General features: G+C 35.6%; 1 protein-coding gene across 8 annotated transcripts in view; it reads right to left on the reverse strand.

Annotated features, from left to right (window-relative positions):
• celf5a (cugbp, Elav-like family member 5a) overlaps positions 1–25,465 on the reverse strand; it is a 388,064-nt gene that overhangs the window by 348,004 nt on the left and 14,595 nt on the right. For all 8 annotated transcript variants that reach the window (XM_056447706.1, XM_056447713.1, XM_056447712.1 and 5 more), the window contains exon 2: positions 14,469–14,551. In XM_056447706.1, coding sequence (XP_056303681.1) covers positions 14,469–14,551 — 83 coding nt within the window. The remainder of the gene's footprint in view (positions 1–14,468; positions 14,552–25,465) is intronic.

Genomic DNA, 25,465 nt, shown 5'->3' on the forward strand with positions numbered 1-25,465 from the left:
GTTCGAGCCTCGGCTGGGTCAGTTGGCGTTTCTGTGTGGAGTTTGCATGTTCTCCCTGCGTGGGTTTTCCTCCTGCGTGGGTAAGCTAAATTGTTCGTAGTGAATGAGTGTGAATGAGTGTGTGTGGTTGTTTCCCAGAGATGGGTTGTCGCTGGAAGGGCATTCGCTGCATAAAAACGTGCTGGATAAGTTGGTGGTTCATTCCGCTGTGGTGACCCCAGATTAATAAAGGGACTAAGCCGAAAAGAAAATCAATGAATGAATAATATAATATAATATAATATAATATAATATAATATAATATAATATAATATAATATAATATAATATAATATAATATAATATAATATAATATAATATAATATAATATAATATAATATAATATAATAAAATATAGGGGTGTGACCCCACACTGGTCTCCCGATCCGCTTTGGTTACGATTATCATGTGATCATGATGCATTGACGATGCTTTCCATAAACAATTTGATATTTTACTTTGCAATACAACATGATTTACTTTCAAAGTATTTTTACTTATTTAATAATAATAATCATAATAATAATAATAATAATAATAATAATAATAATAATAATCATCATCATCATCATCATCATTAATATTATTATTAAAGTAGGATTTTTTTCATTTTCTAATAAATAAAGCATATTACATTTAATTTCTAAATAAATAGCCTCATTATTTATTTAATATATGATTTATATATGAGATTAGAATACGCGTTAGCTTTTGTAAGTTTTAGAATGGAATATGTAATGTTTTCAATAATATTTGTAAAGGAAACATAGGCCCTATATGTGCCATTTACATATACTTTTATTAACATAGAAAACGAGTGCATGTTTTTACCAAAACTAATATTGGATTTTTTTTAATCCGTGTGCATGTAAAACAATATGATTTGCACAAAGAAATTATCGGCTTCTCCACAAAAGAAGTAGTTACTCCACCCCGTTTAGAGCATTATTATGGGCATTTTACATTACAACTAACGTGGTTCAAATTATGGATCAGCGCAGAGAAACAACAAGTTTTGGGAAACACTCGTCACTACATCATTCTTTTCCCAAATGATGCATCGTACTATGATAGCTCAGCCGCAAGTTACATCGTTGTTTGAGAAAAGCACCCCTAGAGCAGCTCTGGCACTGTTCAGCAAACAGTGACACAGACACTGATGTTAAACGGCCACCGCAATCAGCTAATCCATTATAGACAGTGACGCATTGGAGAAAACTCGCTCTGCAGACACACTTATGTCTGGATGCACTAGTAACGTTATTGTTGTAACAGACGAGAGAGGAGATAAAACGTTACCTCACAAACAAGTCAGCAGGTCAAAGGGGCCACAGAGAGTGAGTTTGAGAGAGCTTGATTTTTTTCCTAGCTGGGTTCTGATGTACTTCCCTGCCAGTGAAAGACTGCCCAGCAAACTCACAAGCAATGTGTATAGTTATCTGCTTTTTAAGTAGTTGGAGTAGTAATTATTCACAGTCTCCTCCCTCGCCATAGTAAGCTACTGCCATATAACGCATATGAGATAAATGACGTCAGTACATAATAACCGGTTATGATTATAACTGAACCCATACCGAATTGTTCGCGTCTGCATCACAGTGCATCAAAAAACTATTAATTTTGGCACCCCTAATATAAGATATATTGTCTACATCATGTCTAATACTTTTTCTACAATTAAACTAAACAATATTATTATTATTCTATATTATTTTAATTCATACACATTTTTATTTCAGCTATTAATGAAACATTAAAATGCTACTATTTTCTTTCATAACATTGATGACGTTTAAATTTGTATGAACTATTATTGTATTATAATTGCATTGTATTACAAATACATATATTTACATACATATATCACATCAAAATCCTTTTTTTTTTACAAATCTAACAAAAGGATATTAAATATCTTAACTTTTTGTTCTCATTGATTCATTGATTTTCTTTTCGGCTAAGTCCCTTTATTAATCTGGGGTCAACACAAGGGAATGAACCGCCAACTTATCCAGCATTTGTTTTATGCAGCAGATGCCCTTCCAGGCGCAACCCATCACTGGGAAACACATACACACTCATTCACACACATACACTACGGACAATTTAGCCTACCCAATTCACCTGCACAGCATGTCTTTGGACTGTGGGCGAAACCGGAGCAAACCCATGCGAACACAGGGAGAACATGCAAACTCCACACAGAAATGCCAAGTGACCCAGCCGAGGCTCGAACCAGCGACCTTCTTGCTAGGAGGCGACAGCACTACCTGCTGCGCCACTGAGTCGCCCATAACTTTTTGTTCTTTTTTTGTTTTTGTTGTTCTCCCATTTTTAATAGTGACCTAGAAACAGTGCGGAACAAAAAATCGTTCTTAATAATGACAGTTAAGCAGTATCTTTTCTTTATTGTAAACTTCCTCAAACTTCCTAAAAGTTGAGCTCCTGTTTCAGGCGGCAGTGTATTAATAACAGCGCTGTGGATCACGCTTGATTAGAGTGATTTGATATGAGCAGCCGTCAGCAACTCATCACTGCGTTTATTCAGAGAAAAACACACAGCTTCGTCAGCACACACACTTCGCACCTCCTGCCTTCATGTCCATCAGCAGCTAAAAACAGACTCTTGTTAGTTTACAGGAGCCGGCAATCGCTATGTCTGCTGCTTTCACATTATTACAAAGTTCATCAGGTACATGATAAGAAATAAAGGCTCTGAATAAGGATGAAATAAGAAAGGAAACGAGTTTTTAAAGTGTGAAGAACATTTAAATAATCTAAAGGGAGTTTTGTTTAGTGGGCGTCACGGTAGCGCAGTGGGTAGCACAATCGCCTCACAGCAAGAAGGTTCCTGGTTTGAGCCTCGGCTGGATGAGTTGGCATTTCTGTGCAAACTACATTCATTTCATTTGATAAAGTTGACTGTTGGGTTTTACGTTGTATTAACTAAGAATAAATAATATTGTAAAGCATTTAGTAATCATAGTTCATCATTAACTAATGCATTATTAAAATCCAAAGTTGTGCTTGTTAACATTACTTCATTGTGAGTTGCATTAACATGAATTAATGTTGTAACTGAAATAACATTAACTAACATTAACAACCTGAAAAAATACCTTAATAAATGTATTACTAATCGTTTGTTCATGTTAGTAAATACATTAACTAACATGAACAAATGGGCCATTATTTTAGTGTTACCATCTGAATATCTAAAAATTCCTAAAGTAGGAAGCATTTTCTAGACTAGTAAAATATAGTAGGGATGTCCTGATCAGGTTTTTTGCCCTCGAGTCCAAGTTCTTTTGATTATGAGTATCTACTGATCCCGAAACCCGATCCGATACTTCTATAATACATAAAGGCTTAGTAGAGACATGGGAGCTAGGGAAAAATTCCATATGTCTGTGGTGAATGAAAGGGTACATCTTAGAACAGGACAAGTAGTTTGTCAGTAATCTTCTTATAAAAGGCTAGCAGAGCTTTCTCTGTGAAATAGTGACAAGACGCTATTTCAAATCGAGGTTCTATGTTTGTTTTTGAGGTGTCTTATCAGGTTTGTTGTGTTAAATGTAGCCTTTTCGTTCCACCTTAACCTTTGCACAATGCCAAGTTTACATATCTCACAATGTTGGTAATGGCAATGTTGTCGTCATCAACTTATAATACCTTCAAACTGCAGACATACCCGCGCGTTCTGCTTCATGCTGCTTCTGTGTGAAGTCAAGAAAGAGGTCTAACTGCATAACTATATATGTGTTCAAACATAATAGGAATATATATATATATATATATATATATATATATATATATATATATATATATATATATATATATATATATATATATATATATATATATATATATATATATATATATATATATATACACATACATATATATCTGAGTCTTGATCGGGTGGTAACATCCGATTCCGATCGAGTCTGAATCCGCGTGATCGGGCCCAATATTCGATCATGTGCACTGAAAAAAAATGATTCAAAGATGATTCCTTTGATTTACTAATTTTTTTTTGTAAACAACTTATTTGGGCTGAATTTAAACAAACAAATTACGCTAAACATTACTCAATTTAATTTGTTTGTTTAAATTCAACCCAATTAAATTGTTTGCAACAATTTTGCAGACATCTTTTTTTCAGTGTGATCGGATCTGGACATCCCTAAAAATAGTGTCTTATTCTCAGAAACAGGTCATCAAAATTAATTGAGTTTTTGCTTCAAACAAGCTAAATAATTGGGCAGTGGGCTAAGTAAAATAATCTTGTTTTCCGTTTCTCTAAGAGAAAGAGAAAGCTTCATTTACAAGCGGACAGAAAAACATGGTTTGCTTCTATAGGCACTAGTTTTCTTTTGCTTTTCCTGGCATAAACAAAAATTGGCCGGTTCACACATCTTCCACAGGCGGATGTGATAACGAGCAACGGATCTGGGTGTAAAACACACACCTTAAATGACAGCGGATCTGCAGCGGAGCAGGTGAATTTGCAGTTGCAGCAGGGGTTCGGAGCCCCGCGGACACCGTGAGCTCACGCGCGCTCAAACCGCTCGCATTTTCTCCAAGCGCAGCCGGCTTTCCTGCATACACACACATCTGAAAGCGTGCCTGATTTCTCACAGCAGGAGAAATGTGCCATTTTTATAGGTATGTACATATGCTGTGCCAAAGCAGATTTAGAATGTGCGCCGTGTGTCAAAACAAACAGTCTTCTTTTTCTTCGCATTGTTTTGACTCAGTGTGAGATGTCTAGACGGACGTACATGTTGGCGTACCGCATTTAATTAGGACGAAAATGAAGCATTCATCCTTTTTTGAGGCATGGTAAGCATAAAAAAGTACACATTTGTTCCTCTAGATGCTTTAAAATGGCACCTATTTTACCCCTTTACACCTATTTGACATAATATAATAAATATATATTATGATATAATACAATACATAATAATATAATAAATAATAATATTAATAACAATAATAAATTGTTAAATAATTCATTGATAGGTGAAATATTAATTCATTATAATATTATATGTTGTATGTATGTATGTACGTATGTATGTATGTATGTATGTATGTATGTATGTATGTATGTATGTATGTGTGTATGTATGTATGTATGTATGTATGTATGTATGTATTAAAAGTTAATATGTTGTATTTATTTAATATTATTATTATTATTATTATTATTATTATTATTATTATTATATAAAAAGAAGAAGACTCAAACTGCTTCTTACATATTTCCTTGATTTTATTTATTTAGTTTTTTTAAATAAGTCATTCAAATAATCTATTATTTGTTTTTACTTACGAGTAATAAAGTAATAAAGTAAGCTCTAAGACATTCATTTAAAGTGATAGTTCACCCCAACATTTTAATCAGTCTTAAGTGTTTTCCAGACCTTCAGTGTTTTTTTTTTTGTGTGTGTGTTTTTTAGTTAGAGAAGATATTTTTTGAAGAAAAATGGAAACCAGTCAACATTGACTTTTATAGTAAAAAAAAAAGCCAATTCTATGTATGTCAATAGTTCGTTCAAGGCTTTATAATTTCTTCATTTCTGTTCAACAGAAGCAAGAAAGTCAAACAGTTTTGTAACAAGAAAAAGCTGAGTAAATGATAACAAAAAATTACTTTTGGATGAACTATGTCTTCAAGAATTCAATTTTGCTTGGTTGTGAATGTGTACTAGAATCAGTAATCCCCACCATTCCCAGCCCTCGCTTACCAAATCAATTGGCTGCATGTTACATCACCCACCTAATATTCATGAAGACAAGCTTGCTAACATGTCTCCACACACTTCAGATCATTTCTACACCCCTCACCTACAAAACTGCCCATCCGATTCCAACCGCGCAAAACACAAACAACAAAATCAACTATCCATCCTGTTCGCCACAAACAGACACAGATTGCCGCCGTTAGCCCTAGATGATCTTGACAAGCTGCCATGTATACATAGTGATGTTATCACCACATCTCGCACATCGCGGAGCTGATGTTCCTCGGAGGTCACTGATGGGGAAGCGCACTATCGAGGCGGACAGCTGTCAGAACGCTTTCCTCGCCTCCACCCGACGTCCTCCTCCTGCCGACATACACAGACCCTTCCATAATGGGGCTCACATGTGCCCCCCTGTCATAGCAATTCTTGGCAGCACGTCGAACCGGAAGGGGCTCAAAATCCCAGCTGGAATTAAACTGGGAGAATTTACGTTGCTTTAGCGATCTTGGCAGTTGACACGTGAGAGATGGGCACTGGGGATGTTTTATTCAGAAAAAAAAACATGGTGGTTTATTTATTAATATTATGTTTATCATTATTTATTACCTCCAATAAATTGTGCACAATATATATATCGAGACAATATCGGTGATCTATTAATGTTTTATATGCTCTGCGTTGTTTAAACAACCTTAGCTAGCTTTTCCTTTTGTGCTAGTTTATCTATTGTTTTTCAAGCAAAACTGAAGACTGAAGGCTGCAACTTAACTCCTGATGAATGATGCACAATGTATCGGTATAATATCGGTTATCTGTAAATATTTGATATGCTCTTTTGTTTGAAAAATCTTAGCTAGTTGTTGCTTTTGTGCTAGTTTATCTATTGTTTTTCAAGCAAAACTGAAGACTGAAGGCTGCAACTAAACTCCTGATGAATGATGCACAATGTATCGGTATAATATCGGTTTTCTGTAAATATTTGATATGCTCTTTTGTTTGAAAAATCTTAGCTAGTTGTTGCTATTGTGCTAGTTTATGTGTTGTTTTTCGAGCACAACTGAAAGCTGAGTGCAACTTAACTCCTGATAAATGATACACAATATATCGGTACCATATCGGTTAGTCGGTTAGCCAATATTCAAAATATTCAGTGTTGTTTATAAAATCTTAGCTAGTTGTTGCTAATGTGCTAGCTTATCTATTGTTTTTTGTGCACAAATGACGGCTGAATGCTTAACTCCTGATGCAGGATACACACTGTATTACTATCATATCAGTTATCAGTCAATATTCGAAATGCTCTGTGTTGTTTGAAAAATCTTAGCTAGCACTTGCTGTTGTGCTAGTTTATCTTTTTTGTGCACAACTGCAAGCTGAGTGCAACTTAACTCCTGACAAATGATACACAATATATCGGCACCATATCGGTTAGTCGGTTAGCCAATATTCAAAATATTCTGTGTTGTTTGTAAAATCTTAGCTAGCTGTTGCTAATGTGCTAGTTTATCTTATTACTTTTTGTACGCAACTGAAGACTGAGTGCAACTTAACCCCTGATAAATGATGCACAATATATTAGTACTATATCGGTTACCTGTAAATATTTGATTTGCTTTCTGTTGTGTGAAAAATCATAACTAGTTGTTGCTAATGTGCTAGTTTATGTGTTGCTTTCGAGCACAACTGAAAGCTGAGTGCAACTTAACTCTTGATAAATGATGCACAATGTATCGGTACTATGTCGGTTATCAATCAATATTGGATATGCTCTGTTGTTTGAATAATCTTTGCTAGTTGTTACTATTGTGCTAGTTTAAATATTGTTTTTAGTGCATAACTGAAGGCTGAGTCCAACTTAACTCCTGACAAATGATGCACAAAGCCATATCAACCTGCCAGCTTTTGGAAGTGGTGTTAGAGAGGCCAGCTGGGGACACTCAACCTGTGGTCTGTGTGAGTCCTAATGTCCCAGTAAAAAAGTGAAGGGGACAGTATACTGTCAGTGGGCGCCGTCTTTCGGATGAGACGTTAAACCGAGGTCCTGACTCACTGTGGTCATTAAAAATCCCATGACACTTGTCATAAAGAGTAGGGGTGTAACCCCAGTGTCCTGGCCAAAGTCCCTCCATCAGCCCTTATCGATCATGGCCTCCCAATCATCCCCATCCTCCGAATTGGCTCTATCACTGACTGCTGCACACTGGTGGTGGTGTGGAGAGACCCCCCCTGATGACTGTGAAGCGCTTTGGGTGTACGGCCATACACAATAAATGCGCTATATAAATACACACATAACATAACAAAGTATCGATACCATATCGGTTATCAGACAATATTCGGAATTCTCTGTGTTGTTTGAAAAATCTTAGAAGTTGCTATTGTGCTAGTGGAACTATTGTTTTTATGCACAACTGCAAACTGAGTGCAACTTAACTACATATCAATCATGTACAATTTATCGGTACTATATAAGTGAATATTTAATATGCTCTGTGTTGTTTGAACAATCTTTTCAATCTTATCTTCTCTAACAATCAATTTTTTCTTTGAGTACTGTTTGACATACACAACTGATAACTATAAGCATTTTAGCACTCTACAATATTTTGGGACAAAACAATACACAATATATTGGCAGCATATCATTTATTGGGCAATATTTTGATATGTTCTGCCAAGTCTTTGAACTTTGCAGTAAACGTAACATTTTTTGTATAGCTGCTAGCTTAACACAATTAAGCCCAATTTAATGTTTTGTGAAAATGAATATGCAAAATACAGTGGTACCATTTCGGTTATAAGTAAATATTTCATATGCTCTTTGTCCCATATATTGGTACCACATATAGTGTGTTATTAAAGCAGACAGCTGTCAGAATACCTTCATTGCCTCCACCCAACATCCTCCTCCCACTCCTCCTCTGCCTGAGGGTGTCCGACACAGGCGCATCCATAGTGGGATTCATATGTGGCCCCCTGTCATGACGATTCCTGGCAGCACATTCATCCTCAACAGGAATTGAAGTGGGAGGATCTACATTGTTTCATCGATCTTGGCAGTTTACTTAATTTGTTATTGCTTCCTGTGCACAACTTTAAGAAAAGTGCAACTTAGCTTCTGATAAATCATGCAATATATCGGTTACATATCGGTTGTCAGCCAATGTTTTAAATGTTATGTGGGGTTTCATCAATCTTGCCGGTTTAATAAAACAGTTTTTTTATGCACAACATTGAGTGCATTTTAGCCCACTACAGTTTTTTTTGACAAAATGGTGAAATATCAATACCATATCGGTTATTGGCTAATAGTTTAAATGCTCTGAATTGTTTAACAGTCTAAGCAGTTGTGAGGTGAGCAGAATTTAGGCTGCAAAAAAATGAATACAAAAGGATGCACAATATATTGGTATCATATTGCATTTTGGCCATCATTTAAAGGCTCTGCATTGTTGGAATTTAAAAAGTTCAGATGTAAAAACCTCTAAATACTGTCTGAAAACTTCTTCTAAAATGAGCCTTTTTTCAGCCTCTTGTGTTAATGTTCAGTAATTTCACTTAAAAGGCAATGAAAAGAACTTATTTGGTACTATAAATGAAAACTTACTGAGGCTACACACAGGAGTCTGAGAAAAATGCTAATTTTAGAAGAAAATATCAAACGGCTTTAGAGGTTTTAGCATCTAAACTCTTTATTTTCTTACTAAATACTAAGATTACAACCTGAAATAATAAAAAACTAACTAAAAATGAAATAAACATAATCTGAATAGTTATATTTAAAAAAACAAAAATTAATACAATGAGCAAATCACATAAATCTACAAAAAATGAAAACTAAAAATATAAAATTAAGGCTAATTCAAAATATTAATAGAAGAATATTCATAATACCAATTAAACAATACCACTGGAGTGAAAGAATGATTGATCGCATCCTATCAAGGGATTTGCTAAGAGGGACAGTCAGTCAAGAGTAAAGGACAAATCACAAGCATAAATAACTTATAGGTCCTCTCCGGGAGAACTCTAGTTTACATGAATTACTACATAGCCTCTGGCAATCTGCATATCAAGCAGGACTTAACAAACAAACAACTGGCATATCTACTTACCATCAACATAGCGAGGCGGGGTTGTTGCGGAAAGATTTAGTGATAGGCTCGTTGGCCAAGACACAGCGCAGACCAGATCAGTAAAATAACATCTTGATCCCAAACAATATATTTGCTAAATGAAATAGTTGTGGATTGGCTAATTGGTCTTAAAGGAATAGTGCACCCCAAAATGTAAATTCAGTCGTTAGATAGGAACAAAACAAATGGACATTGATTAGAAATTAGAAAAAAACTGAACAAAAAACAGAGATTTGGGATGATTCAAGGGCGAATATACTGTGACCATTACATTTTTTGCACAATCTGTGCCTTTAAGAAAGAGGCCTGAATAATTAGACTGGTTTCAGGTTCAACTGACCCAGATTGGACACATTTCTTAGGGCGTATTTGAAACACGTTCTTGTGTTCAAAAACATCTAGAGCGCAACTGAACAAGAGATTTTGTGCTGGCTTTTTTTTTCTCCAAAAATTGAATATTTCTAAAACTCCACTCTCATGTGCCACCCAAAAAAAAAAAACAATGCAAGACATGATGCAACAGCCAAAGAGACATCTCTTTTAAGCGTGTATAGCTGTAGATGCAGTGTTTTAAATGTGATAAATTTAGAAAACGCACCTTTTCCTGAGAGGATTTTACAGCGCAATCTGTAAAAGCTAACACACATAGCCCGCTGTCAGCATGCTAATTAAAGCGCCACAGCAGAAAAAAAAACGAAAAAAAAAAAGTGAAAAATGGAGTGAAACTACTCAACCATCATATCCTGTTCCTAGCAGGCAAATACATGCACATAAAAAAACACGCCTCTAGTTCTCAGACTCTTCAACAAACACCTACTACCTTATTCGCAGTTGTCTCGAGGGATGACAACACTGGTAAGTGAAGCTGATGCAATGATGTCACACATGCAGCAAGTCTGTGCGCATGTGAACACGTATTTCTCTCACCCTACATCGAGATGGGGAAGTTGTGATGTATTCTCAACAGGCTCGGATGACATGTGTCACATTCTGAGTGCCCCCCTCCTTCATCTTTTTTTTTCTCCTTTAGGGCTCAAATGTTCTCTTGGGGGTAAAAGTGTGTGTGGGTGTGTATCTGACATGGTTGCCCTATATCCATAAAATCGAACGTCATATAACGCTCGTCATTGGCTTCTCGTAAAACTTGTGACTGAGGTTCTTACGTGAATGTTTCATTGGTCAGAAAGCTGAGACATCTCTGAACATACATATTACATTGGTAAACCCGTAGAAGCAGTAATACCAGTGGATAAGTAACATGGATTATTAAGACTATGTCAACCCGAGCACAATTAGAAACATATGGAGAATGAAATTCATATCAATTATAAAACATTTTACTCAAATTAGAGATGATGGTCATGACAAACAACGTTAAAAAGGAATACAGGGGCAACTTCTCTAGCAGATTCAGACTTTTAAATACAACTGGGATACTGGTATAGGGATACTACACTCAAAAAATGATCACTGCTGCTTGTTCAAACTACAGTACCTGTTTAAAATGAGCTTAAACAACACAATTCTTGTAATTTCTTTGGCCAATTTATTTATTTTATGTTCAGTCCACCTAAATTTGTCAACCATTCACTTAACTTTAGCGTTTTGTGTTGGGAGAACATGAAGGAATTGTGTAGGTCCAACTACCTTGTTTGGGGATTTGCAGTTCCTAGAATGCTTTGCGTGTGATTGAAATTAGAGAGGGAAATGTTGACAATAAAAGTAATCTTAGGTGTTTAAAGTTAATAGAAAGACTTGTTAAAAGTTTAATCTTCACTTTAGTTTGAAGATTTAGAAGATTTTCATGTACTGCTTTGAGCTTTGATATAACCACCTTGCAGAAGCACCCATTTTTTGGGTGTTGCAGCTTAATTAGATAAAATGCACTTTGTTGCCTTGCTCAGTGAGCAATAACTGCCCTAAAATTAGTTCTGAGATCAATCTCAACTAGGGCTGCAGAATTCTGGCTAAAATGAGAATCACATTTTTTTTTTTTTTTTGCTTAAAATCAAGATCACGATTTTCTCACGCTTCTGATGTAAAATAAAGGTTAATATGAGTAGGCTATTATTATTGTTATTTCCCTAACATATAATAAAACAACAATAATATTAGGCCTATGTGTGGGTCTACTTTGGCATTGGTTAAAATGCTAAATTTTGTAAAGACTGGTGTAGACTTGAATAGATTTTAAATTTGTCCTGGTCGTTAATGCCAATAAAGTGATTACATCATTACAACTATTCATAATTCTGAAGTTGAATTATTATGTTTGAGACATATGCTTGTCATTTGTCATTGACAGCATCATTAGATCATTTTTTTCACTGGTAAAATGAGACATTTGTCATTATCAGATTCCCTCTTGTATTATATTTAACATTCTATAGGCTAGAGTAGTTATACTCCCCCTTTAAACATTTATTTTCATGCACAATCCTTCGTGTTCGCTATGTGATCATAACTTTACAATGCGATGAGATCATTTAAATCATGTGCGTGGTTTTGGTTTCACTTTCACTGCTGAATGTGCTCATGTCATGGCTGCCGTCACTTTGTGAAAAAAAACCATATATGAAAATCATACTTGCCGTGCGGCTCCAAAACGATCATTCTGTACAACAAACTAAACGTTATTTACTTTATTAGCTGTTATTAACAGCCTATGCAGGTTCTTTTCACTAAAGTAGACAACATTCTCGCGCTTGTCCTCTCAGTAGTAAATAAACAGTGCATCAGCTGACGTGATTTCACAGCTGTGAATACATCATTACATGACAGAAATGACATTTTTGGGTGAATTATACCTTATGAATACAGTATGTGACACTTTTAACACCACTTGGAGGTGTCCATGTTGCTGAGCAACGTATATAAAACAATGAAGACTTGTGGGACCGCTTTTATGCTTCTTTCCTGAACCTAAAAATATAATCGGCTGAATCGTAGAGATGCTGGATTAAGATCGTGTGGGGGGGTCAAATCAAGATCTTTTTTTTTATTAATCGTGCAGCCCAAGTCTCAAGTGTGTATGTAACATATGAAACATGCTTAAAAACATCTCTTTTAGTTAATTTAAGATAGCTTCAAATAAAACTGAGAGACTTCAAAATGTACAAGACATAGCATACATGATATTATCAGACCTTTGAGTTTATATAAAATAAAAATACAAACGTATTTAAACTTTTATTTGATAAAATCATGTTGGACCAACTCAATTGGATTTAATTGTTTAAATAGTTTTTTTTAGTTTGTGCTAAATAAAATTTTTTGATGGAAATTGAGTTCATCCAATGAGTGATTTTTTGAGTGTAATCAAGTAAAATGTAAATAAAATCTAAAACAATTATACTAATAATATAAGAGAACAAAACAGATCTAAGCAAGAACAAAGAAAAGTGCATATCAAAACAAGTAACAGAAAAGAAAAATAAACAAAAATTCAAAGCAAAAAGGAAAAGCAAAATGCAAAGCAAAAAACAAAATTGAAGCAAATGATAAAACAGAACATTAACAATAAAACAATTAGCAATTACATTAATAAAGCACAAAAAAGACCAAATCAAAGAAAAAGAAAAGCAATAAAACAAGCCAAAAGGCAATAACAAAACAAACAAGAGAGACAAAATAATAAATTATTAAATAATAAAAAATTAAAAACAAAAAAGCAAATAAAAAAAGAGTCAAAAAATAAAAAAATCTATACAAGGTAAAATATGCATTAGTTTGATGAAGAGATGTTGCCCACCAAACACACTCTGTGATAGCCTTTTAAGTTAATAAATTCGTATTTTTGGAGCTTTGGTGTTGCCACTTTTTTGTATAATTTTGTGCTTGTTGTTTGGCTGAGCACCAATTTTAGATTGATGTGCACGCTTTTTTGTCAAGGTCAAAATAAGTAAAATACATAATAAAAATTACTAACATTACTAATAGCAATGATAATAATTATAAACATAGTGTTGTTAGTGCCTAATAGCGTCTATGACACAAGATGTGATGCTTTCGGTGCATGTGGGTTTCCTACTGGTTACTTCAGGATATGTCTGTCTGCCTGGTAGCATGGCAACAATGTGCCATTGTCATACCATACACTGTGTAAGGCCTTGCAGACTGCTACCGGACCTCCTTGTGCGTTTACTGCTTTGAATGTTGTCGCATTTGCCACAATCCTCAATAGGAAACGCTCTCATGTTTATTTTTGTGCGTCCAGAATACTTTTTGTGCAACTGGGCAACAATGACTCACTGGCTTTTTGCGTAAATGGAGCAGTTTGGAAAAATTGAGAGAACAAATGAATTGACATTTGCTATCACTGCATCCCTGAGCCCTGCGCTGAAAGCATCGGATCAATGCTTGCAAATGTCCCCAGGGAGAAGTACCATGAAACGGCTCAAAGCCTGATCTTAAAAGGCTGGGTTATCGACTGATTTCTGCTCCAAAGGCTTTAGCTCTCTGTCTAAAACATACGGCTTTAGCTTTGACTGGCATGGTGGCCCTCTTAAAGAGGTGAGGCGAAAGGCTGGCAGCGGACTTACCCCCGGCAGTGTCTTCTGTTCATGGAGTGCGTTCTGGGCTTTGATGGCCGACTCGCGGGCGCAGTAGGTGAGGAACGCGCAGCCTGTGTGACAAAAGGAAAGGAGACTTTCAATGACTTGGATAGATAGTGGTCTTGAACTCAATACTGCCTGATATCGGCGGGTGGCCAAAGTCATTTGAAGTAAGCAAACAGCTTCCTATAGCAACTAACAGTGGCCAGACAATCAGGACAGAAACATCAGTAAGGCATTTACATTTATTCATTTGGAGGAGGCACTTTCATCCAAAGTGACTTGTAAATTAGCATTCTGTGTGAAAAAAAAGAAAGGAAGGAAGGACACAATGCGAATAATGATGGTGGCTTACGTTTCTTGGCAGGTTTTGCTTAGTCTCCCAGTCTGACTAACTACACAAAAAAGTTCATCCCATTCTATATCCAAACAGACCAAGACCTTCACCTAATATGTATCTCTAATTGAGAAACCATCAGGTGAATGCACAAAACAGACGGATAGGGGTAGTGTTGTAACTGTGGTTGAACTGAAACTTGCGTAAGATGAAATATTTAAGTGTACTGGATACTGCAGCCATTTTTAATCAACTGAAAATGCAGTCAAATGTAGACAGAAGAAGTTGCACTGTGTTGGTTAATGAGAGCCTGTGCCATCACAGTAGACACACATTGTCATAAGACGTTAATATTAGGTTAAATTTAAGTCGCCAGCGTCTAAGGACAACACTTTGATGTCCAATAACAATGTGAAATGATGTTGATATTTTGTTGATATTGGGGTGTGTTAGAAAGTCACCAAATTCCAACGTCAAGCCAACTTCTTAAACCAACATCTTGTTGACGTCAAATACTGACATTTATTCATCAGGTATGGCAAACAAAATTGTCTGATAGACATCATGGTGGTAACGTCCACACAACGTCAAGCTGTAACATCACTAGACATTGATATTTGGTTGTTTTTACAGTAGGTTGTGTTGGAAAGTAACCAAGTAACCAAACATTGAACATTAATCTCGGCCTGACGTTGGGTTGTGATGTCAACCCGATTTTTCTTTCCGAACAAAATGCAACTTCCCACGACGTTGGGGTACAACAACATTCTGACATCATGTTGATGTTCTGTACCTGCTAGGATCGCACAAATGGAACAAGCATTCATTTCAAAGTCTTTGTTTTCATAATACATTTTCAAAACTTTAAAATTGTATTTCTGCTATATATGAGATACGTGTGGAAGCCCTGAACTGCACGGTAAAAAAAAAGCAATCTTGGTGGGGAGAAAAAAAAATACTTATCTTATTATAACGACATAGTATCATAATAGCTCATTATATCGACTTAATTATGTCATTAAAACACCATAATATCTGGTTATAACGACATAATATCTGGTTATAACAAGCTAAATTTTCTTTTTTTTTTTATCACCCCCAAGATCGCTTTTTTTTCACCGCACGGTTCAAAGCTTCCATAGATACACATGTATTTTCAGTTTAAATAATCAATTTAGATTGGATTTCAAGACTATATCTGTAACAAATTTAAAACTGTAAATATATGTATTTTGTAGAATAATTAACTGGACTGCACAGCTACTTATTTTCAGAAGTACTTTCCGACAACTTAAATGTAATTTATGCTCTGTCTCTATGACATTCTTGATAAACACATTTTGACCGATGTGTAACAGAATTATTTATACTCATGTACATGTTTTTAATTACTTAGAAGACCTTTTAAACCACTTAAATGTTGTTCAGCTTTGTTAAAAAAAAAATATCTTTTGTTCATTTTGTATGTTTTTTAGTTTAGCTTTGTTCTGAAATTGCTACGAGAACTGTGTTTTTTTCACTGGGATTGGACTGGGACTAGGATTGAAATGAGATTGGGCCTAAATAGACCAGTTCAAGCTGGTTTAAGATTGGTTTTCTTGCAGAAACCTTACAAAAATGTATGTAAAGCAGGTTTTAAAGTGCAGAACTCTTTTCGCTGCAAGGGAAAATGTACTCTCTTGTTCCACAGGTTCTTGTTTTCACTGAAGATGTTGCAATGTACACAACTAAATAGCAAACTAGTGTCAATTACAAGACCTGCAATCCTAAAATACTGTAGCTAATTGGCTGTGATCGCAATTGTTTATTTGTGACAGCATACCAGGAAAAACAGAGAACTTGTGTTCATTTTTGTACTGAACAAGCAAAAGAAGACATTTGAGAGGAATGTATAATTGAGATTGTGTCTTGCATTTTTACATGCAAGAAAAGTGCCATGATGAGCAATCAAGGGGTTTTGCTGCTGACTACCTGCAAACATAAATGAAAGCATTAATTCCTGGAAGTGGTGTCACAAATCTGTAGTGGATTCTGCTATTCAGGAAAAGGAACAGTGGAAGTAAATGTTTCTAAAAGTCTAAAAGATTCATTAACCGCACAACTCAAAGCAACATCAATCTTGGGAAATGAGCTTATGTAAGAGGCCGTGGACCCAAGACGTTTCTGTATGCTTGCATTAAGCTTTGAAACAGATGAAAAGAAAGACCAGATGCATTGGTCTTCATTTAATTCAACATTCAAGTCCACCCACAGCATTGTGTTCCCATCAAGTATCACCACTCGCCAGCACAGAAAAAACAAGCCAGCACAAAGCCTCCACGTCCCTTACAATGACAGGGCCAGAGGTGCCGTGAGGAGTCCCTGCAGACAGGCTAAATACAGACAGTCTATTTTCTAACATGGGGGAGCCTGTCCAGTCCGCTTTACACTGGATGCGTGTCTTTCCGTACGTGCGCTTGTGTGTGTTTGAGCAAGTCTATAGATCAGCCAGCCGTCCCTGTCCGAGGCTCTCGGCCAGCTGGAATAAGCCCTGACTACCCTTGACACCCTGACAGAGAGAGACAAACAGTAGTGGAGAACTAGGAAGAGAAACTTTGAGGCCCTCGGGTCCCCAGACAGAAAAGTGGATTCATAAAAACATGTACATACACACTCGATTATATAACCATTCTGCCGCAGGTTTCACACAAAAGAAGACTTCGCAGGAAGAAGATCGCTTAGCCCATTAGTTTTAGTGGCATTAACAGAACTAACTGGTAGATTTATTTACAGCAATCCAAGTCTCGGATTCGCAGGATATAACAGACTCACTGCAATGTGGGCATCACACTTCTGTAGATGCGAAAGTAACTACCGAGCAGTCAGTCGTCTCGCTTTCTCTTCCTTCTGTCACCTTCTCTCTCTCAACGCATGTTCAGCCGCACTGAAGTAAACACTGTGGATTTATTCTTTAAGTATGAAGTGTATTACTTAAGTAATGTCACCAAACAGAACTGCAACAATTTGGATTGTTTTCAAACAGGTTTCGTCCACTCCTGCCATCTAGCTTTAGTCAAAAAAATAAAATTTGCTCCACCAGAAATTCACAATACTGGTCAAAGTCAAATAAATAACTCACAATATTAACACTTTAAAAGAATATACAGTTTGTACAGAACAAAAACCATTACGTGAATGGCAAGTCCCCATAAAGACAGCTGTACCGGTGTTTGTGTGTGCATGTATGTGTCGTCAGAATCAGAATCAGAAAGAGCTTTATTCAGTCATATGTCATTCATACAGACTTATTTTACATGGAGTTGGGTTAAGCCTGGTTATTATTTGCATCCAACTAAATGAGCCATTTACTCTAAGGTCAGCAGAGGCCAATTTAACTCAAACAGCAAATACTAATAGCTAAAATGCTAATAACCAATCAAATCTCAATTTATAAGGACTGAAAATGACTTGGGGTCATAGACAGGTAAGGCCCAAATGAGACCAAACATTGCCTCCATGCAAATTGCTAACAAAAACAAACAAGCAAGTCTCTTGTGTTCTTTTATATTTATTATTGTATCAGTCCAACTAACCCTGCATTGCTTTCAAATACATCAAAGCTTTGTTATGTCTCAAATCCTCCCGCCAAGATAGGCTCCTTTCAATCTGTGGCGACCATCTGATCTTGCAATTGCTTGGGAACCAAATTGGATGCATTCATAAAGAACATCCAGACTAAATTAGTTGCCCCACTAATATTAGCAAAAGAATCGTGTGTGTGTGTGTGTGTGTGTGTGTGTGTGTCCATGAGAGATAAAGTGACAGTAAAACAGATAGCTAGAGAAGCATTTTAATTCTAAAGCTCTTACTTTAATGCATAGTGCGACTGCAGCCCATAGGCACCAACAACTTCATAATTGGAATCCAAACACGTACAAATTACTGCCCTGCTGTTGCATACCAGGCGTGCAATTTTGGGCCGCATGATGAAATTATTTGAAACTCGACATAAAACGATCACGCATAGAAGGGGCTGACGCAGCACCCCCGGGACAGAGTGTAGAAATGATCTACCACATTGTTTGATAACAATCTCTATTGTTTGATCAAATGCGATTTAAAAATTAACTAAGGAAGCAGATGATACATTTGACTTCGCATTTATAGCTAATATAATGCCTTTTTTATACATACAGTTGAAGTCAGAATTATAAGCCCCCCTGAATTATTAGCACTCGTTTTCTTTCTGTTTAACGGAGAGAATATTTTTTCAACACATTTCTAAATATAATAGTATCTAAACATAATAACTCATTTCTAATTACTGATTTATTTGATCTTAGCCATGATGACAGTACATAATATTTTACTAGATGATTTTCAAGACACTTCTATACAGCTTAAAGTAACATTTATGTTCCTAAATAATTTAAATGTTTCCCAAAATCAAATATATTGTGTTCAAAGTGGGAAAAGGTTTTTGTTTTTACCCAGACATTTAAAAAAACTTATTTTAGAGCAGTGATCACAATACCGTAAAACATTTTTATCCAAGGATATCATACCATCAGAATCTTATAACGGCCCATGCCTATACTGAAGCCCCCCTGTGAAGCTCATGATGTGCACACATTAAGTTTTTGTCCCAGGATTTTTTACACATTTAACTTTTTTGCAACCCTTATACAAATTGTCTTTTTTTGACACCTATATTTATTGAAAATGTCCAACAAGTCTGACAAATAGCAATGTATGAAGGTAAGTGTTTAGTTATTAAAAAAAAAAAAATATATATATATATATATATATATACATATACATATACATAAATATACATACATACATACATACATACATACATACATACATACATACATACATACATACATACATACATACATACATACATACATACATACATACATATATATATATATATATATATATATATGTGTGTATGTTTAAATTCCCTCTCATATAATTTGTATATTATTAACACTTGTTTTTATTCATTTTTGCTATGTCACACTATCGGACTTTTTAACGTTACAATTCAGTTTCAAAAATGTATAAATAAAAACAGTAAAAGAATCGCTAGATTTTTAATATTTTAATAAATTATATTTTCCTCAAACATTAGACTTCCCTGAAAAAAAAATATTCAAAGATGATTTATTAGATTTACTAAAAATATTTTAAGGCAAGTGTTTGAAAACACTTTGGGCTAAATTTAAACAAACAAATTAAGTTTTGTTTTTTTTTACATTTTTTTCAGTGCTCAAGCTACATAAATGTAAAAAAAAATTCAAATTTGGCATTTTACAAAACTACCCTTAAATAAATAATCTAAATGTTCACAAACGGGTGATACACTGAAATTCTTGATTTTTTTCCCCACTATTTTTTTATTTATTTATTTTTTACAAAACTAATAAAATATTCAGCACCATGTCAAATGTAGCTACTGCTAGCAAAAAAAAAACGTGCCTCTCTCTTCCAGGACAGAAATGACATCTAACCCCTGTGCTAATAAGCAATCACACAGACAGAGGCCCATGAGGCCTGCGGGTCTACGAAATGGCGCAGAGCTTCATGGAGAGGTAGAGAGGCATAGCGGTAATTAAGCAAGCTGAATTGAAGGTGCCGCTCCCTCCCTCCGCTCCTGACAGCCCCCATTTGCTGTGTTTTTTTTTTTTAAATAGCAAGAGTCAAGCCATCGCACCACTGTTCCTGTCCCCCTCATAATTGTGTGCAAGCCCTGAACTGTGAGGTGCCTGTTAAGTGCGAAGGTCTTGGGTGCCAAATCTGCTTCCATGCCCCCCTATTCTCCACGTTCTCGCCTGAGCACTTTGCAACTTCGCGAGCACTCCCGTCATTCACACCTCCCACTCTTTCCCAACACGTTCAAGTTTAGCTGTGAGAACAAAGGACTGAACTTAAAACTGTTGTGTAGGTATGAAAAATGATTTCATAAAAGCTGATTTGATCACGTATTAACATTCTGCATATATATACTGTACATATACGTTTCTAGAACATGATGTATGGATATTTGACATAAGTACAACTATATTTCTTTCACCCGTTTTGGCATTCATATGTCCTAAGTTAATTAAGAAGAAGCATAAGAAGAAGATGCAGATATGAGTTCAGTTATTTGCTTTTACCTCTTTTTTAAGATTTCTCAAGTTATAATGGCAATTTTTAAGCTGTCATGCAATATTATAGCTTGGCTGTGAGTGGAAATGTGAAAATGAATGGTGTCTATGTTCAGATTACCAACCATATGAAATGATTTATGGCTGACAGGTAAAACTGTCTACAATATAACCTTTTTTTCTTGTGAGAAGTCTAGATGACCTTTTCTAAAAGTCTAAATGCAATATACTGTATACATAAATACATAGTTGAAGTCTGAATTATTAGCCCCCCTGAATTATCAGCCCCCTGTTTATTTTTTCCCCCAATTTCTGTTTAACGGAGAGAAGATTTGAACGGAGATCAACACATTTCTAAACATAATAGTTTTAATAACTCCTTTCTAATAACTTAGAAAAGGCGGATTTATTTGATCTTTGCCATGATGACAGTACATAATACTAGGTTAATTGGGTTAACTAGGCAGGTTAGGTTAATTAGGCATGTTATTGATGGTTTGTTCTGTAGACTATCGAAAAAAATTATAGCTTAAAGGGGCTAATAATTTTGACCTTAAAATGGTTGTAAAAAAAAACTGCTTTTATTCTAGCCGAAATAAAACAAATAAGACTTTCTCCAGAATTTATTTATTTATACAGTATTTATTACAGCCGTGCGATATTCTGTCAGTAACAGTACTCGTACCACCTCTTCACCCTTCTCCCTTGTGTATTGACAAATATTGCTGCTGTTGGACAACATAATGTCCTTTTGAGGCTTTTTTAGTCGAGAATGTAGTTGTTTAGATTGCAACTTTGCAGTTTATTTATAAGGATAGTGCCTATTTTTAAATATTCTTAATATATGAGACTCTGTTTTTTGCTATGGCAGACTAGTTCAGTAAACAGTAAGAAAGAAGAAATACCTGCATGTTTTTAGCATTTTTCCTTATCACAAACACAACAGTAATCTGGGTTTTCGAGGGTTAATTATTGTGATCTACCGATTGCAACAGAGAAATGCCTGGAAATCTCTGTAGTCTGATGGCATTTCATGCCGTTCAGCCTTATAATCTAAAAATGTCAGCAAAATCACCTGTTTTGTCACCACTTTAGACATTACGCTATTATTATTAGCACCCCTTTGATTTTTTTATTCTTTTTTTAATAATTCCCAAATTATGTTTAACAGAGCAAGGAAATTTTCACAGTATGTCTAATAATATTTTAAAGTCTTATTTGTTTTATTTTGGCTATAATAAAAGCAGATTACAATTTTTTTAAAACATTTAAACTTTAAAATTAATAGCCCCTTTAAGCTAATTTTTTTTTTTGATAGTCTACAGAACAAACCATCGTTATACAGTAACTAATTACCCTAACCTGCCTAGTTAACCAAATTAAGCCTTTAAATGTCACTTTAAGCTGTACAGAAGTGTCTTGAAAAATATCTATTCATTCATTCATTCATTTTTTTTTTCGGCTTAGTCCCTTTATTAATCTGGGGTTGCCACAGTGGAATGAACCACCAACTTATCCAGCATTTGTTTTATGCAGTGGATGCCCTTCCAGCCACAACCCATCACTGGGAAACACATACACACTTATTCACACACACATACACTACGGACAATTGAGCCTACCCAATTCACCTGTACCGCATGTCTTTGGACTGTGGGGGAAACCGGAGCACCCGGAGGAAACCCACACAATCGCAAGGAGAACATGAAACTCCTCACAGAAACGCCAACTGATCCAGCCGAAGCTCGAACCAGCGACCTTCTTGCTGTGAGGCGACAGCACTACCTACTGCGCCACTGCATCGCTGAAAAATATCTAGTAAAATATTATGTACTGTCATCATGGCAAAGATAAAATAAATCAGTTATTAGAAATTAATTATTAAAACAATTATAAAATTATAAAAAAATTGTGTTTAGAAATGTATTGAAAAAATCTTCTCTCCGTTAAACAGACATTAGGGGGAAAAATAAACAGGGGGGTTAAAAATTCTGACTTCAACTGTATATATAAATATGTTTATATATACCTTGATATGACTCTGTAATGCTGTGATCCAGAAAAAAAGTAGGGCAAAATGGAAGGGGCTTCGACTATACTGTGATGCAATGCCAATTATTGAATATTGGTGTATTGTCTCAATAAATGTAAACATATACTGCTCAAAAAATAAATAAAGGGAACACTTGGAGTTGTGTACATTGTGTTGTGTTGTTCTCTTTATTTTTTTGTTGTGTTGCATTTCAAGGATCAAATTTAAAGAGAATCCAACAGACTATAAAGAAGTTAAATGCAGAAATACTCTCATAAAAATAAAAATAAAAAGCTTTTATAAAGTGGTTTTACAAGAATTTTTTTTATTTCAAACATTTGAAATTGTCCAATTTTTTAGGTACATGATATACACAAAAGCCATATGATCATTCTTTAAGGATATTGCAATTGATCTCTACAAGATTTATCTCTACAATGACTCCATTCGTCTGTAAATCTGAATGCAAAGTTCCTCTTACATATTTAACCTTGCAGAAGACTTATCGCAAGAAGGAAAAAAAATTTAATTTAGTCACATGATGTCTGTTAATTGCTGTCATTTAGCATCTTTTGTTTTGCACAAATCTGTCAAGGAAACCAGTCTAATGACAGGGCAGCATTGTGTCATAAATGAAGAAAAAAAATTGGTGGAAAAGCATATAAAAAATCATATTTATCCAAATGTGTGATCAATGTGCCACTACAGCACGTGCACATGAAAACACATGAATACTTCTTGCTCTCGGAGAGTGGTGCTGCTTTCAGTGTCACATACAGTTAGCACACATCATGTAAAACGGTCTGTATGCATTAATGCCCTTCCTTTGAAAAAAAAAAAAACGCATGGTGGGCCGGATTTCCTTCAACTTCTCTCTCAGTCACTGTCCAGACAACAGTATGGTCCCTGCCCTCGCCTAATTACTTTGTAATGAGTCTTGTAATATAAGCGGTGTGCTAGCGTAACCTGTAAACCTTAATTAAGGCAGCCAACTTTAAATTCGCTCAACCTTCATGTACCAGAGCAAAAGTATACGCACGTCACTTAACATGAAGCTCGAGACACGAAAAAAAGAGATATAAAAAATTATACGTTGGATTTATTCAGAAATAACATACAAATTAAAGTTTAAAAAATCCTTGTGTAACACTTTAGTTTAGGTCACAATTCACAGTATTAACACACCATTAACTAACACTGCTAGCTTACTAAACTACTAATTAGCTGTTTATTAATAGTTAGTAAGGTAGAAATTGGGTTTAGGTTTTGGGTAGGATTAGAGATGCAGAATAAGATCATACTTTAGAACTACTAATGAACAGTTAATATCTTAATAATATGCAGGAGATAGTTAATAGAATGAATTGTGACCTAAACTAAAGTGTTACCAATAAACAGATTGCACCCTGAACATTGAACAAAAACTGACAAACGAAATCAGAATCTGTATTAAGACAGTACATTTTCGGACAACTATTGTTTTGGAAAACTTTCCAACTGTGGATTGCCGAAGAAAGTTCCTACACGTACTGAATAAAGCAGTTCCTAATACATATGCAAGACTTGTTTGTCATGGCAAGACTCAAATAGGTCCAGAACAGCTCTTGTGTTGTGAATTCGAAATATCGAGGGGTGACACGGTGTCGTACGACATGCTGGGAAGTCCTCAGCCGGAAAACTCTGATGCCGCACCGAATGCGAGCAGGGTATGGAAGAACAAAGACACTTCCTCAGTAGGCTACATCTGTTTCTCCTCCTCTCTCTCTCTTTCTCTCTCTCTTTTTCTGTCTTCAGAGGATGGCTGGCATGCGAGCAGTGATGCCAGCAGTGGCAGCTTAACCTATTTTCGGAAATACCACAGATTTCTATTAATAGCCGTGCTGAGCAGCAGGCCCTCTCCGCACATCCCCGACGGGTCCCACAAACTCACAGACAACATCCTCTCCCGGGTCACCTTTCAGCCATGCTCATGTCGTAGCATCGCTTTTCAATTCCAAAATAAAAACAACAACGGTATTCGGTGACGTTCCGGACTGTAAAAAGGATCTGGTGAAATTCAATGTATTTTTGATTGCAAGACTGAAAGTTCAGATGGAGGACAGTTGCAAGAAGTTACTTAAAGCCAATTGTGTGTTCATTTAAATACACAAAAGTTTACAAACTGTTTGTAGAGCAAAAACATAACAAAGTGCTTGTATTACCAGCCGATTCGAATGTTATCACTTGATTGAATGGGCGTTATCAGTGGTTATCAGCTGATAGATACGAGGCCAGTAGGGGCCTTCTGCGCCTACTACTAGGCTCAGAATGCTGTAATCATCCATCCACATGGTTAATTAGCTATTGATCGCATACAGCTGCAGCCAGAAGTTAACGAGAGTTATTTATATTACTTATTAAATTTCCCATTAATTGTATTTTACTAACGTCTACCACTACCCCAACCGTCACAGTAATGTAAAAACAGATCTGGGGTCTT

This window comes from Danio aesculapii, chromosome 22 (assembly GCF_903798145.1).
Source record: "Danio aesculapii chromosome 22, fDanAes4.1, whole genome shotgun sequence".
Classification (NCBI taxonomy): domain Eukaryota; kingdom Metazoa; phylum Chordata; class Actinopteri; order Cypriniformes; family Danionidae; genus Danio; species Danio aesculapii.